The following is a 13,258-nucleotide window of genomic DNA, read 5'->3' as shown; positions in this document are numbered from 1 at the left end:
CAATATTCGTTGAAGCTCAAGCAGCTATTCCAGGTTCACTTTAAATACTCTTATCAAGAAGTGATGCCATTTAGCTTCTTCTGCATCTTACAAAGCGTTTAGTTCTTTTACGAATTCAGCATAAAGCGATGTCTGCACAAGCATATTCATCGCAAATTGTTGCCTACATAACTCACGATTCAGTCGAAAATTATAGACTTTGAAATGTCACCAAGCTTTTTGAAGTTGTAGGACAAAGCATGGGCAAATTTAGATGCTCTAAATTCTGCTCTTGCTGGATGAGCGAAATCCCTTTCAGCTCACGTAGAAGTGCACATCAAGTTCTGTAGTGATTTTCTTAAACTCACACTGCTTAAAATTCTACGGTAATTAATAAAGCAGCTTCCAACAGCGGGGCACTCACCCTGGCACCTGCCGCCAGCTCCCCCATGGTGGCGCTGTCATAGGCAACACTGTCGTCGGTAGGCAGCATGCCGGGCAGCTTGGCCTTGGCTGCTGAAATGTGGGCACGCGTAAGTGCTTGGCAGATGCTGTAGAAGCAATGAAACTTCTCCTTTAGGAGTTGAACGCAATAGCGCAATCTGCATGCACGCAAACATGCATGCATGCATGCACACTATTGCCTTTACAATCGCTAGCCTACCCTTGCCTATTCTTGGAGACCTAAACTGTGTCACAAGGAAAGCCGAAGCACGAACACCATCCAGCTCCTATCTTTATTTAAATCTATCTCAGATTTCACCTCACGGCCAATGCTGACTTTTCACTCACAACCAAAGACGACGCCGCCACTGACACCGACAACGCAATTTCAGCGAAACGAGCTCTTTAATGCGTTCCCATCAAAGAGCAACTTGCCCAGTTTAAACACTGTCGCATTAAAACTGGGTAATCTGGTAGAAGTTCATAATGGGGTAGTTTCAGCATGCACAGAACCAACAAAGACAAAAGGAAGTGGACAAACAAACAACCCTCATTTGCTTTGTTCCTCTTGTTTTTTTGTTTTGTGCTGAGTGCACTGAGCCACACACAACCTCCCTCTCAAGCTAGCGCAATGATTTACGTTCAAACAGCAATTCCTGTCGTTCTGGCACAGTCAAAACTTTCCGCAATGAAAACGACAGGATGTGCAAATGAATTCATTGTCCCACAATTTTGCTGCAGCGAAATTGCAACAGGAGGACCACACATTCACAGTGTCTCAACGTGTGGGTTGTTATCATGCACCCTAGATAACTATAAACAAAACATCACACCCTTCCAAACAATTTGATTAGATTTTTTAAAGAAAATTTTACTCGTGTGCTCAGAATGTGACATAATTTACAAAATCATTTGCTGTCTCATTTTCTTTCCACTAATGCACACACAGGTTGGCAGTGAGTGCTCTTGCAGACTAGGGGTGTTATTCTGGACCCAGTCAATTTTGCCATACTTACCTATTCTGTAATGGCGCACCTACAGCTAACGCTGTCACATGCACAGAAACACTGCCTTGCGTAAACTGCAACCGAATGCCTGGCAACCTCCCAGATTATTCCAGAATCTTCAGATAAGCTTGAGCAAGCTAACATGACCAGATGAGTTCATGCTGGAAAGAACGCAGCCATTAGCGATAAGGCTCGAATGTTTGATACCACAACTATAAATGATGACACCCCCTCACTGCAGATCAGATTATCGATGGCTAATGCTCTATTCGCTGCTATCAGTGTACACTGTCTTTTATGAAAGAAAACACGCAAGTGCGTGGCCTGTGCTCTGCGGCGGCTGCCTACAGCACCACCCACTGACAGCTAAAGAAAGCACGTAAACTTTTGGCGCCATCTATTGGCAAACGAAATATTGAGTCATGACCATTGGACAAGCGCGGCTCGATAACACTCCCGCACCAGTCTGATAACGAATGATGCCGGCAGTAACGAGGTTGCTTTCTTCAGCTGTCACTTTATGGCACTGTAGGCAGTTACCGCAGAGAGTAGACCACTAACCCACGTGTTTTCTTTCATAAAAGACGACAGTGTACAGTGCATATTGCTTGTACCCTCAAAATATAACTAACATGGATACAACAAACTATCGGTAATAACAAAGTAAATAAAAAATAGTCTTGTAATAAGTACAGTGTTGAAACTATACCTTTATAATTACTTTTTGGGAATAACAAACTTACTTTCATGTAAGGTGCCGCTTTGCTGTAATGAGGTTTGCCTGTAGTTTCACTCTTCGTTTCTGAGAACACGTTCGCCCAAATAAGTAGTTTCATCACGGACGCACAGACTGCTGCCTTCGTCAACGTCATGACCAGATGACAATATGAGAAGTCGTAGCAGCCCTCAACGCCAATCAGCACAACAACATGGCAGGACTCGAACAACGTCCACAGTAGCATTCTCAGAATTTTCCTTATTTAATATTTAAAGAGCAACCCTCAAATGACTTTGGTTTGTTTGTTTCTCAGCCTATGACAAGGACCAAACCTGGGAGTCAGCTACATAGATGCAACCTCTGCCGTGAAGCAAAAAAAAAAAAAGACATTACGCGAGGCATCAACTGTTGGCACCTGCGGATGATGGCACCAGAGGTGCATCCGGGTATGGAGGCAGCGCTGGTATGCGCGGGGGTGCCACAGGGATGCTGCCGCCTCGATGGCGGCGGTGGCGCCCCCTGCGGTGGGGCGCAGGTGGCCGACGGGGAGCACACCCTGGAGGGCGGCCGGGGTGTCGTTCGAGGGAGCTCCACTCACTGTCGGAGTCCGACTCAGCGCCCACTGCTGCCACCACCAACACCAAGCACCAAGACAGAGTAAAGAGAGAGAGAGAGAGAGAGAGAAGAGAGACAGGAAAGGAAAGAGAGAGAAAGCCACAGTGAGAAGAGGATAGACCGAGCCTTGTAAACTTCTTCTGGTACATCAAAGTACTCCCACACAGGAGTTGAATGAATAATGGGAGTGTTTGCTGAGAAGCCACCCATTTGTATGGTACTTCGTAGAGTATTTGATTGCTTAAAAACAAAACTGCCTGCTGATGGGACTACAAGATGCAGAATAGTGGCCACCATGAACAATGCACTAAAAGCGATGCTTTGGCGAATCCACACATCTACAATAGCTTTCTTCTGAAGGAGTGCACCAAGGAGAAATGCTTGCACTGTGGGTGAAGTTGACTGAATTAATGCCTGTAAGATTATAATGGTTTCAACGCAAAGAATTGAATAGAAAGGACTCGCATAAATATCATAACCTTATGCGGCCAGGTGATATCAGCTTTTGGTCGCCACTAGCTTATAGATTACTTTTTTGGCTTCGGTGCTACCACACTGGGCTGTAGCCATGCCATATTCAGGCATTAATAGCTTAACGAACTGCACTACGACATATGCACAAGCATAAAAATTGTTGGGTTGGCGCATTCAACGTTTCATGACCTAATTCACATTGCGATATACAAACGTGAAGAAACATTTGTTCAACAATGCGGTGGCGCCTATTGACTTGTGTTAAGTCATCAATAAGAGACAAAATAAACTAGCCAGTAGCCAATGCTATTCTTGCATGGTGTATTCGAACAAGTTGCTGTTGATGTAGCAGAGTGGCTCGGAGGATGTGTTCATAGAGCCAGCTTTGAGTAAAGCAGCTTCTACAAGACAGCGGGGGAACACAAACCCCACACAAAAAATAAGTATATTGTAAGAAAAATGGAAATACTGAAAAGTCATGTAGACAGGAATGTTGACACCAAACACCACAGCATGAGCAATACAGACACAAATACCCTCCACATTCAGGGACACCATTATGTACGTATATGCTGACATTTCCAACCACAACCATGCCTCGAATCTCATGCACACGCACGCATGCACACACACACACACGCACACACACACACACACACACACACACACACACGCGCGCGCGCGCGAAGAAAAGAGAGAGAAAAATAGTCGGCAGACTTTGTGAAGCTGATGGGGGCAGCATTAACATTCCGTAAAGCACAGCTACCCCTCCTTTCTTAAAAAAAAAAAAAAGAGCAAACAAACTTACCATAAGATTTCAATCGAATACCGCCTACCTCATTTTCAGGAGGTTTAACATGTGCCAATGATTGAGCTAGCGCCCCCTTCCCCTCAAGCCATTTTTTTTTTCTTAAACATGTCCTACGCAACAGAATCCTGCAGCAGTGATGCCTAGGAACCCATGTTCTTAGTCTTCAAATACAAGCCCAATTTCCTAGTTGTAGACTCCTTTTTTAAAAAAACCTGAAGGGACCAAGAAATCTGTTTCTTTTAAGAAGAGTTTCGTTTACTGAGAGATAAACAGGGGTATAATATTCAAGTAGGAAACCAAACATATTAGGGGAAGTTGTTCCATTTAAGCAGCAATTTCATCTAAGAGAGAGTCAATTATTTGGGGTCTATCGTACTTTTATAGCGCGGTGCCTTGTGGTTGCATGCTGGGTTTTCATAAATTAGTGGAACATGTGAAGAATGTCTTTCCTTATCACAATGCATGATAATTGACAACAGGTATTCCTCCTGGCTCAGCAAAACCGTAAATGCATGCGAACTGAATAAAGCATTTCATTAGAAGCTCAGGCTCAGGTGTGCATTTTTAGAGGCTATCTTGAGTTTTAATCTGCCATATAGTGAACTAGAAGAGATGTAGTGGTGTGGCCGGAGGGATGCGCCTGGTTTCCTGGTGGCCCTCCCGCTCGAGACAGCCGCTAGGGTCGGTGGGGGCGCTGCTGCTCCTTTTGAAAGTGAGACATCGGCGCGGACGGTTGGGCCTCGCATGCCAGTAACGTTGGCTGGGCCTTGATGTGACCAAGGAGGGCTACAGGCTGTCACCCAGGCATCGAGGAAGGAGAACACTTGCAAGGTTTCTTGTTAAAAAAAATGCACGTTTTATTTACATATTCACAGGAACTCAAACACACAAGGTGTAGAGACGTGCTTCTACATAAAACTCGAGAAGGCCAGAGAAGAGCAGGAAGATAGCTCTAGCGCACGTGCACGCGACGTGCTCTTTATATCCCCGGCCACTCGGGCCCACGCACGTGCTTTTCATCAAACGTTTTCACAGGACGCAGTCCACGCGTAGTAGCACGCTGATGCACATTTTCTACAGTGCGCAAGGACACCCCTGGAATTCCGGCAGGGCACAAACCGCGTTTGGAAGGTAGGTAGATGAGCATCACTAGCAGACCGGGTCTTTGAATTGCCGGTCTGTGGACTGTGTGCCCTGAGCGTGTTCGCAGCGTACAGCCCGCGGCATGGCGAAGAGGCAAAGCAACTTGCACTGCTTCACTCCGAGCAGCTGCACTGGCTACCCGAGCGTACCCAAAGCATCACTGTTAGTGGCACTGAAAGATGACGACCTGCGCAAGAAATGAGAGCGCAAGCTTCACAGGAAGGGTAAAGCTTTCATAATTTCTTCGACTGTATGTGTACATCACCTTGAACCACACTTAGTTCCCCGTGACTATATGCATGATATAAACGAGGGAAACCATCGTTAACTCCGGACGCGGTACCAAACTTCTTTCAGGCTGCCAACACACCTTTTCACCACAATGCCACGACAAACGCGAAATAGGATGAGATCTGCACTATCGAGAATGTATGAGAGGGTCTTCAATGGCAGTGGGCAGCGCTCTAACTTTACTCTGTATCAGAAGTTCCCTTCAGCACTGTGAAGGCTACAAAGCCCCCAGCCAATAGGAAAGGCAATGAGCCCCTCCCCATGTATTCATCCGCGCCGTGTCATCTGCTCACCGTTTTCACAGCGTCCGCTCGCTAAACTGCCTTTGCATGCTCATTGCACGTAACGTGGGTGGTTTATTAACTTTACAAAATAAGTAAAACTGTCAAACAAGCCATTACACTTCCACTTCAGGAAGTTTGGGGTCTTAGCAATATGATTTGTGGCACTATGAAAGATCAGTAGACACTCATGCCAGCGGATAACTTCAGTTTGTGACTCTCCAACGCTGTTCATGGCTCTGGCATGACTGCTTCTCTTTTGACACATTCGTTCCCCTTTCTCACTGCAATGCTTCTATTCTATCTTTTTTGTTTCCCCGAACAAGCATCCGATGCACGCGCAATGCTGTGCGAGGTTGCATGTCCGATATTTGGAGATGCAGCGTTCTTGGTCTGGTGACACAGCCCAAGCCCTGGCCTCGGCACCTTAGGCTTATCAGATACAGCTACGCAAGCAGCATTATCTCGCTAATAATAACCAAACGTACCTGATGCTTTATTCTCAGAGCAAGATGAAACAAATCTGTTGGGCTCGAACTTCATGCGTTCCCCGAATACCTTATTGTTACCCACCCCGTGGCCAGCGACCCCTCGCCAACAAGGAAGCAGGGCCACCGGAATGCGGGACCATGACTGTCTGCTGGCCACAAATTATGCGACAACTCCCGTGCCCCAAGGGGTTCAATTATGGCGCCTTACAGGAGACTAAGCCAGGCTGCAGGTGGCCGGGCCAGGCTGCAAGGATGGAAGGTGCACGTGCGCGTCCACCGGACAACCAGAATCAGCGGAGGCGACGGCATTTGTGCACGGGCCAATTGTATTAATGGCCTGTCAGCCCGGCATCGCGGGAACTTAGTCGGAGGCGCTTTCCCCACGACCCGACAACGCCCGTCGTCGATCATTCCGGGAACCGGGGTGAAAGAAACCTGAGCGACGGCGGAGAATCGATGAATGGGCAAGAGGCGGTGGGTCTTCGAGGTTATGGCAAGAAGAAATCCGGGCCTCGCACTTTCAACGGCAGCCAACCGGGAGTCGAGGAGAGACACATCCGTGCGTTCCGATTGGACTGTAAGAGTGGTTGAATGGGGAGACAGGGGATAAAACCAGGGGTGCAGGGATAGGAAGAAAAAAAAAAAGAAACGAATAAACGTCTCTATATCCAGTTGATGTCGGAGCGGTCGTTTCCTCAAGGTGCCAGCATATGAAAAGTTCTCGTCTTCGGCTTCCTTGGCAGCAGCAGCAAATGTCGCGCAACAAGCGAGAGGCAAGTGGAAAGAACCAAAACGGAACGTAACTGGCGCAGTCGAGCAGGATCTGCATGGCTGAACTGAGGAGGACAGCGGGGAGCGACATTGGCCGAGACTGACGACAACCACCTTCAACTGACTACCACGCTGCGGGATCAACGAAGCAAAGCTAGTCCACCGGATTCCGAGGAGGAAGAGCGCACCGCAAGGCTACTTCAGGCGGGTACCTCTTGATTTTCTGTTGGGCGCAGGCGATGACAAAGCATCACAACGTGTGAGACAGAGAAATGGACAACTGGGAAATGAACGGGGACGGGGCAGGAAACTTGCAGGCGTTGGGAGTCGCCGACAGCGGCACGGGGGGTCATGGTAGTGGCACGTCAGATACGGCGTCGGAACAGCAGCTAGCGCTGCTCCAGCTTCAATTCAAAATTGCTGAGGCGGAAACGGAGAAGCAGCGCTTGATGCTGAAAAAGCCAGCTGCTACGAGCCCGTAAAGGGGCAGAGTCCAACGAGAGCGATGACAGCGTAGCGCTTGGCGGAAGGCCAGAGGAAGACAGGCGACTGAAATTCGCAAGCTTGTTAAAGGGTGTACTGGCACCAATGCCGAACCAAGAGGCGCTTGCGCCAATGTGGTTCGAGGATGTTGAGGCAACGCTTGAGTCATATGAAGTTCCGAGCGAATGGTGGGCCGGGCTAGTTTTGCCAGAGTTGAGTGAAAGGGCACGCGGGCTGCTGTGCAGGCTTACAGCAGAGGAGCGCAAAGCTTACGTTAAGCTGAAGTCAAGCATTTTGGAGGGTCTCAGGCTTTCGGCGGCGGAGTACAAGAGACTGTTTGCGGGATCGAAAAAGGGAGAAAGGGAGTCCTGGCATCAGTTTGCTGTGCGCCTTGAGAATTATTTCGACTATTATGTCCAGAGTTCAAAGGTAGGCACGTTCGAGGAACTCAAGCAGCTAGTCGTCGTGGACCGCTTGAAAGAATGTTTGAGCCCGGAAGCGAGAGCGCATGTCATTTGTAAGCAACAGGAGTCCTTTTTGCTGCCCAGTGGCGTGGCTAGGCTCACGGAGAGATTCGAGGAGAGCGAAAAGTGCAAGGCAGCACAAAAGAAGGCAAATGTAGAGGAGTGGCAAAAGAAAGCTAAAACAGCGGTAGATACACCCTCGGACGGAAAAGGGAAAAGGCGATGTTTTGAGTGTAAGGGTGCCGACTACATTGCCAGGAATTGCCCCAATAGGGGCTCAGGTGCAAGGCAAGGCACTAAGCCAGCAGGACAACAAAACGGTCCAGTGGTCGCGAGGGTGACGGCTTCTGCATTCGGTTCGCAAATAGCAATGACAGACAGGTTGTGGCAGCGTAAAGAGCAGAAACAACCCTCACTGGAAACTGTAACGCTTAAGAGCTCAGGTCGATCATTAAACGCCGTGGTAGACTCGGGAGCAAAGGTGAGCGTCATCAGAAAGGCAGTGGTACCTCAGTACGATGGTACGGGTTCGCAGACAAAGTTGACGGAAGCGTTCGGGTAACAGGTAACCGCTGAGCTGGCTTACGTGCCGCTCATAGCTACTGAAGGAAGTTCTTACGTGACGTCCGAGGCGGTGCAGTCGGCAGTGCTTTGTGCAATCACAGATAAGCTGCTAGACGGCACCGACGCGCTGACCACGCCCAACGATTACGCACAGCTTCTCGAGGAAAGGGCTAAACGTGACATAGTGTCAGACGAGTGTTCAGCAGTCGAGGAGACCGAAGCTATAGTAGAGCTGTCAGATGAGGCATGCGAGGAGCAACGGGCGATGGCAGGCGTCATAACCGCGGAGAGCAACAACGAAGGTTCTGAGCCAGTCAAACGCAAACGAAAGGAGTTTCGTGAGGCTCAGGAAGCAGACTCGGCTTTGCGAGATGCTTGGGCGCAGGCAAAGGCCGGAACGCATGGTATGCTCGTTCAAGACGAGCTATTGTACCATCAGGAATACCTCGCGGTTCGCATCCGCAAACAGCTAGTGCTACCATCGCACAGGCACAAAGAAGTGCTGAAAATGGCTCACGATTCACCATGGGCAGGTAGGTCATTTAGGAGAGCGGAAAACACTACAGTGAGTGAAAAGCTCATTTTACTGGCCGCAGGTGTCGCGAGATGTAAAGGAGTACTGTAGGTCGTGCCATGGATGCTAGGTGAAATCGCCGACGAGGCAGGTAGATAGGGTTCCGATAAAGCCCCTGGCCAGGCCTAGCGCACCATTTCAGACAGTAAACATGGACTGCATCGGTCCTATGGTACCCCCTTCGGCTAGAGGTCACCGCTATGCTCTTTGTGTCGTAGACTTACATACCAGATGGCCAGAGGTCGTATGCCTCCTTTCACTAACGGCAAAGGCTACATGTGACGCGTTACTGCAGATATTTTCTCAACACGGGGTGCCAGAGACGATTTGCTCAGATCAGGGCACCAACTTTACGTCAAGGTTGACACAGGAGATGTTGCAAAGACTGGGGGCAACACCAAGATTTTCCACGCCCGATCACCCGCAAAGCAATGGCTTAGTCGAGCGCTGGAACGGCACGTTCAAAAGAATGCTTTCTCACATAGTCAGCGAACATGGACGCGAGTGGGATAGGATGATTCCGTTTTTGTTATGGGCATATCGTGAGGTCCCACATGCGACTACAGGGCGGTCACCGTTCGAGCTCATGTACGGGCGGGTGCCGAACGGGCCCCTATCCATTCTCAAAATGATTGGTCAGGAGACTGGGAAGTGCCGGAATCATTGGGTATGCCAGCAGCGGAATATCTTGCGAAGCTTCGAAGTAGTTTGGAAGAAGCTAGCGAAGGAGCCGCCCGACAGAGTGAAGTCACTCAGAAGAAGTACGTAGGACGCTATAACTTGAGGGCCACAGACAAACAGTTTGTCACAGGGGACCAAGTACTATGGCTCGAGAAGGAAGGAGAGGGGAAGCTAGTGGCGAAGCGGAAGGGACCGATCACAGTGGTCGAAAAACTGCGACCAAACAGTTATTTAGTTGAGCTCGAGGCCGGTTCACGCAGAACCATTCACGCTAACAAGTTCGCGCATATCCCGCCCGAGTAACTGCAGTAGGAGTGATATTCGAAGGCGATCAGGAATTTGGAGAGGTTCCGGTCCCAGCATGCGGGTTACAGGCGCAGGCGACGCTGCAGCTTGATGACGTAGTACACCTGGAGCCCACACAGAGAGAACAGCAGCGAGACTTAATCGCGAGGCACCCGAGGGTATTCGCAAACAAACCCGGCACCTGCAAAGTGGGAATCCATAAAATACGAATCAAAGCAGGAGAGCAACCGAGGCGCGCATACCCATACAGAGTGCCGGTGACGCAGGTGAACGAAGTAGAGAGGCAGGTAAATGAGCTCTAGCAGTGGGGATACCCGGTTGAAAGTCCGCACGCGTATCCACTGGTCTGCGTATCAAAGAAGGACGGTGGCATTCGCATCTGTTGCGATTACAGGAGACACAACGAAATAACTGAGACAGTTGCATTTCCCATGAGCGTGGCGACTGATCTGTTATACCAAGTGGCGAAGGCTAAGTACATAACTCTGCTAGACATATTCGGGGGTTACTGGCAAATACCTCTCGACGAGGACGCACAGGTTTGTACTGCTTTTGCCACTCCCTCAGGCCAGTACGCATGGAGAGTGATGCCTTTCGGGTTAAAGAATGCCGCCAGTACCTATCAGAGGGTCATCAATAGTGTACTGGCTCCGCATAGACATTATGCTTGCGCTTACATTGACGATGTAGCGATATACTCTGAGAACTGGAACGAGCACCTGGAACATTTAGACAAGGTGCTTGTGTCCCTAGCGAAGGCAGGGTTGACACTAAACATAAGCAAATGTCGGTTTGCACAACAAGAAGTAAAGTTCTTGGGGCATATTGTGGGATCAGGCAAGCACGGGGCCGATCCAGAGAAGGTCAAGGCGATAAAGGAGATCCCGGCTCCCGAAACAAAGGGACAACTTCGTAGTTTCTTAGGGCTAGCCAACTATTATAGGGACTACATGCCCGAGTACTCCAAAGTCGTTATGCCTCTGACTAACCTAACTGGCCGACGTATTCCGCACAAATTACCTTGGAATACAAAGGCGCAGGAAGCTTTTGACATGGTGAAAAACTGTCTAGTGCAGGCGTCGGCGTTGCAGGCACTAGATCCGAGAAAAGAATTTATCCTCGCCACAGATGCATCCGATTACGCCGTTGGTGCGTGCCTGGCACAGCAGGATCTGGTGGGAAGGAGCGCCCTATCGCTTTTCTGAGCAAGAGGCTTAGCCCGGCTCAGACCCGATGAGCCACAACAGAAAAGGAAGCTTATGCAATCATTTGGGCACTGGGGAAGTTGGATGTTTGGCTGTTTAGCGCTAAAATCAGGGTGATTACCGATCATAACCCACTCAAATTTCTGGCTCTAACCACTCCGCAGAGCGCTAGGCTGACACACTGGGCGTTGGCACTACAGAAGTATAACCTGGAAATTGAACACAAAAAAGGGTGTCTAAACGCTAATGCCAACGCAATGTCGCGGTTAGTGACTCCTAACGATGACGCATAAATGGGACGGCGAGTTAAGAAGGGTGTATGCTTTGTTAGCGCGTGCGCGCGACGGAGTCAACGAGGTACGAGTGACAGTTGGTGCCTCACGTGTGGAGCCAGTGAACATGTGTGCATATGCGGTTGTGTTTGTGTCGCATGTCATAGATACAGTGCAACACAGTTGGAGGGGAGGTGTTGGGCTCGAACTTCGTGCGTTCCCCGAATACCTTATTGTTACCCACCCCGCGGCCGGCGACCCCTCACCAACAAGGAAGCAGGGCCACCGGAATGCGGGACGATGACTGTCTGCTGGCCACAAAGGACGCGAAAACTCCCGTGCCCCAAGGGGTTCAATTATGGCGCCTTACAGGAGACCAAGCCAGGCTGCAGGTGGCCGGGCCAGGCTGCAAGGATGGAAGGTGCACGTGCGCGTCCGCCGGACAACCAGAATCAGCGGAGGCGACGGTATTTGTGCACGGGCCAATTGTATTGATGGCCTGTCAACCCGGCATCGCGGGAACTTACTCAGAGGTGCTTTCCCCACGACCCGGCAACGCCCGTCGTCGATCATTCCGGGAACCGGGGTGAAAGAAACCTGAGCGACGGCGGAGAATCGATGAGTGGGCAAGAGGCGGTGGGTCTTCGAGGTTATGGCAAGAAGAAATCCGGGCCTCGCACTTTCAACGGCAGCCAACCGGGAGTCGAGGAGAGACACATCCGTGCGTTCCGATTGGACTGTAAGAGTGGTTGAATGGGGAGACAGGGGATAAAACCAGGGGTGCAGGGATAGGAAGAAAAAAAAAAAGAAACGAATAAACGTCTCTATATCCAGTTGATGTCGGAGCGGTTGTTTCCTCAAGGTGCCAGCATATGAAAAGTTCTCGTCTTCGGCTTCCTTGGCGGCAGCAGCGCTTAAGGGGGGACGCGGCTTTCAAAAACAAAAAAAATCGCGAAAAAGACGATTTTTGGAAATCCATATATTTCGGTAGTATGTGTCATAAACTACCTCTGGTGTAAATATCAGCGCCTAATTTGCCCTATAAGTGCTTAAAAATAATGATTTGCAAGCCGCGGGAGCTGCCAAGCTGCGAGAAATCGCCGAAAATGCCCCAACTTCGCGCGCGCGCCGCTTCTCCGCTTGTTATCTGAGCGCCGCCATCTTGGTTTTGTTTTGTTCGTAAATTCTTGCTCTTTTTTTTTTTTTCTGCCATCAGTGCTAGGACCGCATGGTCGAGGCGTAACTCGCTTGTGATTGGAGAGCTCACGGGGTGTTCAAAAACCCCGCTTTTCAAATGCAGAGCTACGATTGGATGGAACGCGCGCTCTTCGAGGATGAGGGGAATCAAGTGGCTGCTATTGGCTCCTGCGGGTGTCACGTGTTCGGCTCGCAACCATGCCGCTGGCTACCGTGCATCGTCTCCGTCTCCTTGTCTGCTTCGTCTTCGTTGCAAACATTCTTCGCATGCTTCTTCGTCTCTCGTGCTTATATTTTTTTTGCGATCAGTCTTGGCACTGCTGTTCAAACCGTCTTTACGAGACGATAATCGTTTGACGCGGCCTGCCTATCGTTGCGCGATCGACGAGTTCTGCGTGTTCTGCCGAACACACGCCTGACGCGGCTTTCGTGTCGAGGAGGACTTTCGGAGGAATTGTGCGCGTTCTGTTGCGATGGATCGCACCTT

The 13,258-nt window shown here is 49.8% G+C and overlaps 1 protein-coding gene across 11 annotated transcripts in view; it reads right to left on the bottom strand.

Moving 5' to 3' along the window:
• The window catches only part of LOC142785261 (rho GTPase-activating protein 190-like), a 155,926-nt gene that overhangs the window by 27,545 nt on the left and 115,123 nt on the right, over positions 1-13,258 (bottom strand). For 4 of the 11 annotated variants that reach the window (XM_075883689.1, XM_075883692.1, XM_075883695.1 and 1 more), the window contains exons 15-16: positions 2,564-2,773; positions 404-495 (exon numbers count right to left, since the gene is read on the bottom strand). In XM_075883689.1, the coding sequence (XP_075739804.1) occupies positions 404-495; positions 2,564-2,773 (302 nt within the window). The remainder of the gene's footprint in view (positions 1-403; positions 496-2,563; positions 2,774-13,258) is intronic. The other 7 variants (XM_075883690.1, XM_075883694.1, XM_075883696.1 and 4 more) reach the window with 4 other exon arrangements.

This window comes from Rhipicephalus microplus, unplaced genomic scaffold, assembly GCF_043290135.1.
Source record: "Rhipicephalus microplus isolate Deutch F79 unplaced genomic scaffold, USDA_Rmic scaffold_20, whole genome shotgun sequence".
Classification (NCBI taxonomy): Eukaryota; Metazoa; Arthropoda; class Arachnida; order Ixodida; family Ixodidae; genus Rhipicephalus; species Rhipicephalus microplus.
Note: the sequence above shows the minus strand (reverse complement) of the source record. Positions and strands in the feature narration are given on the sequence as shown.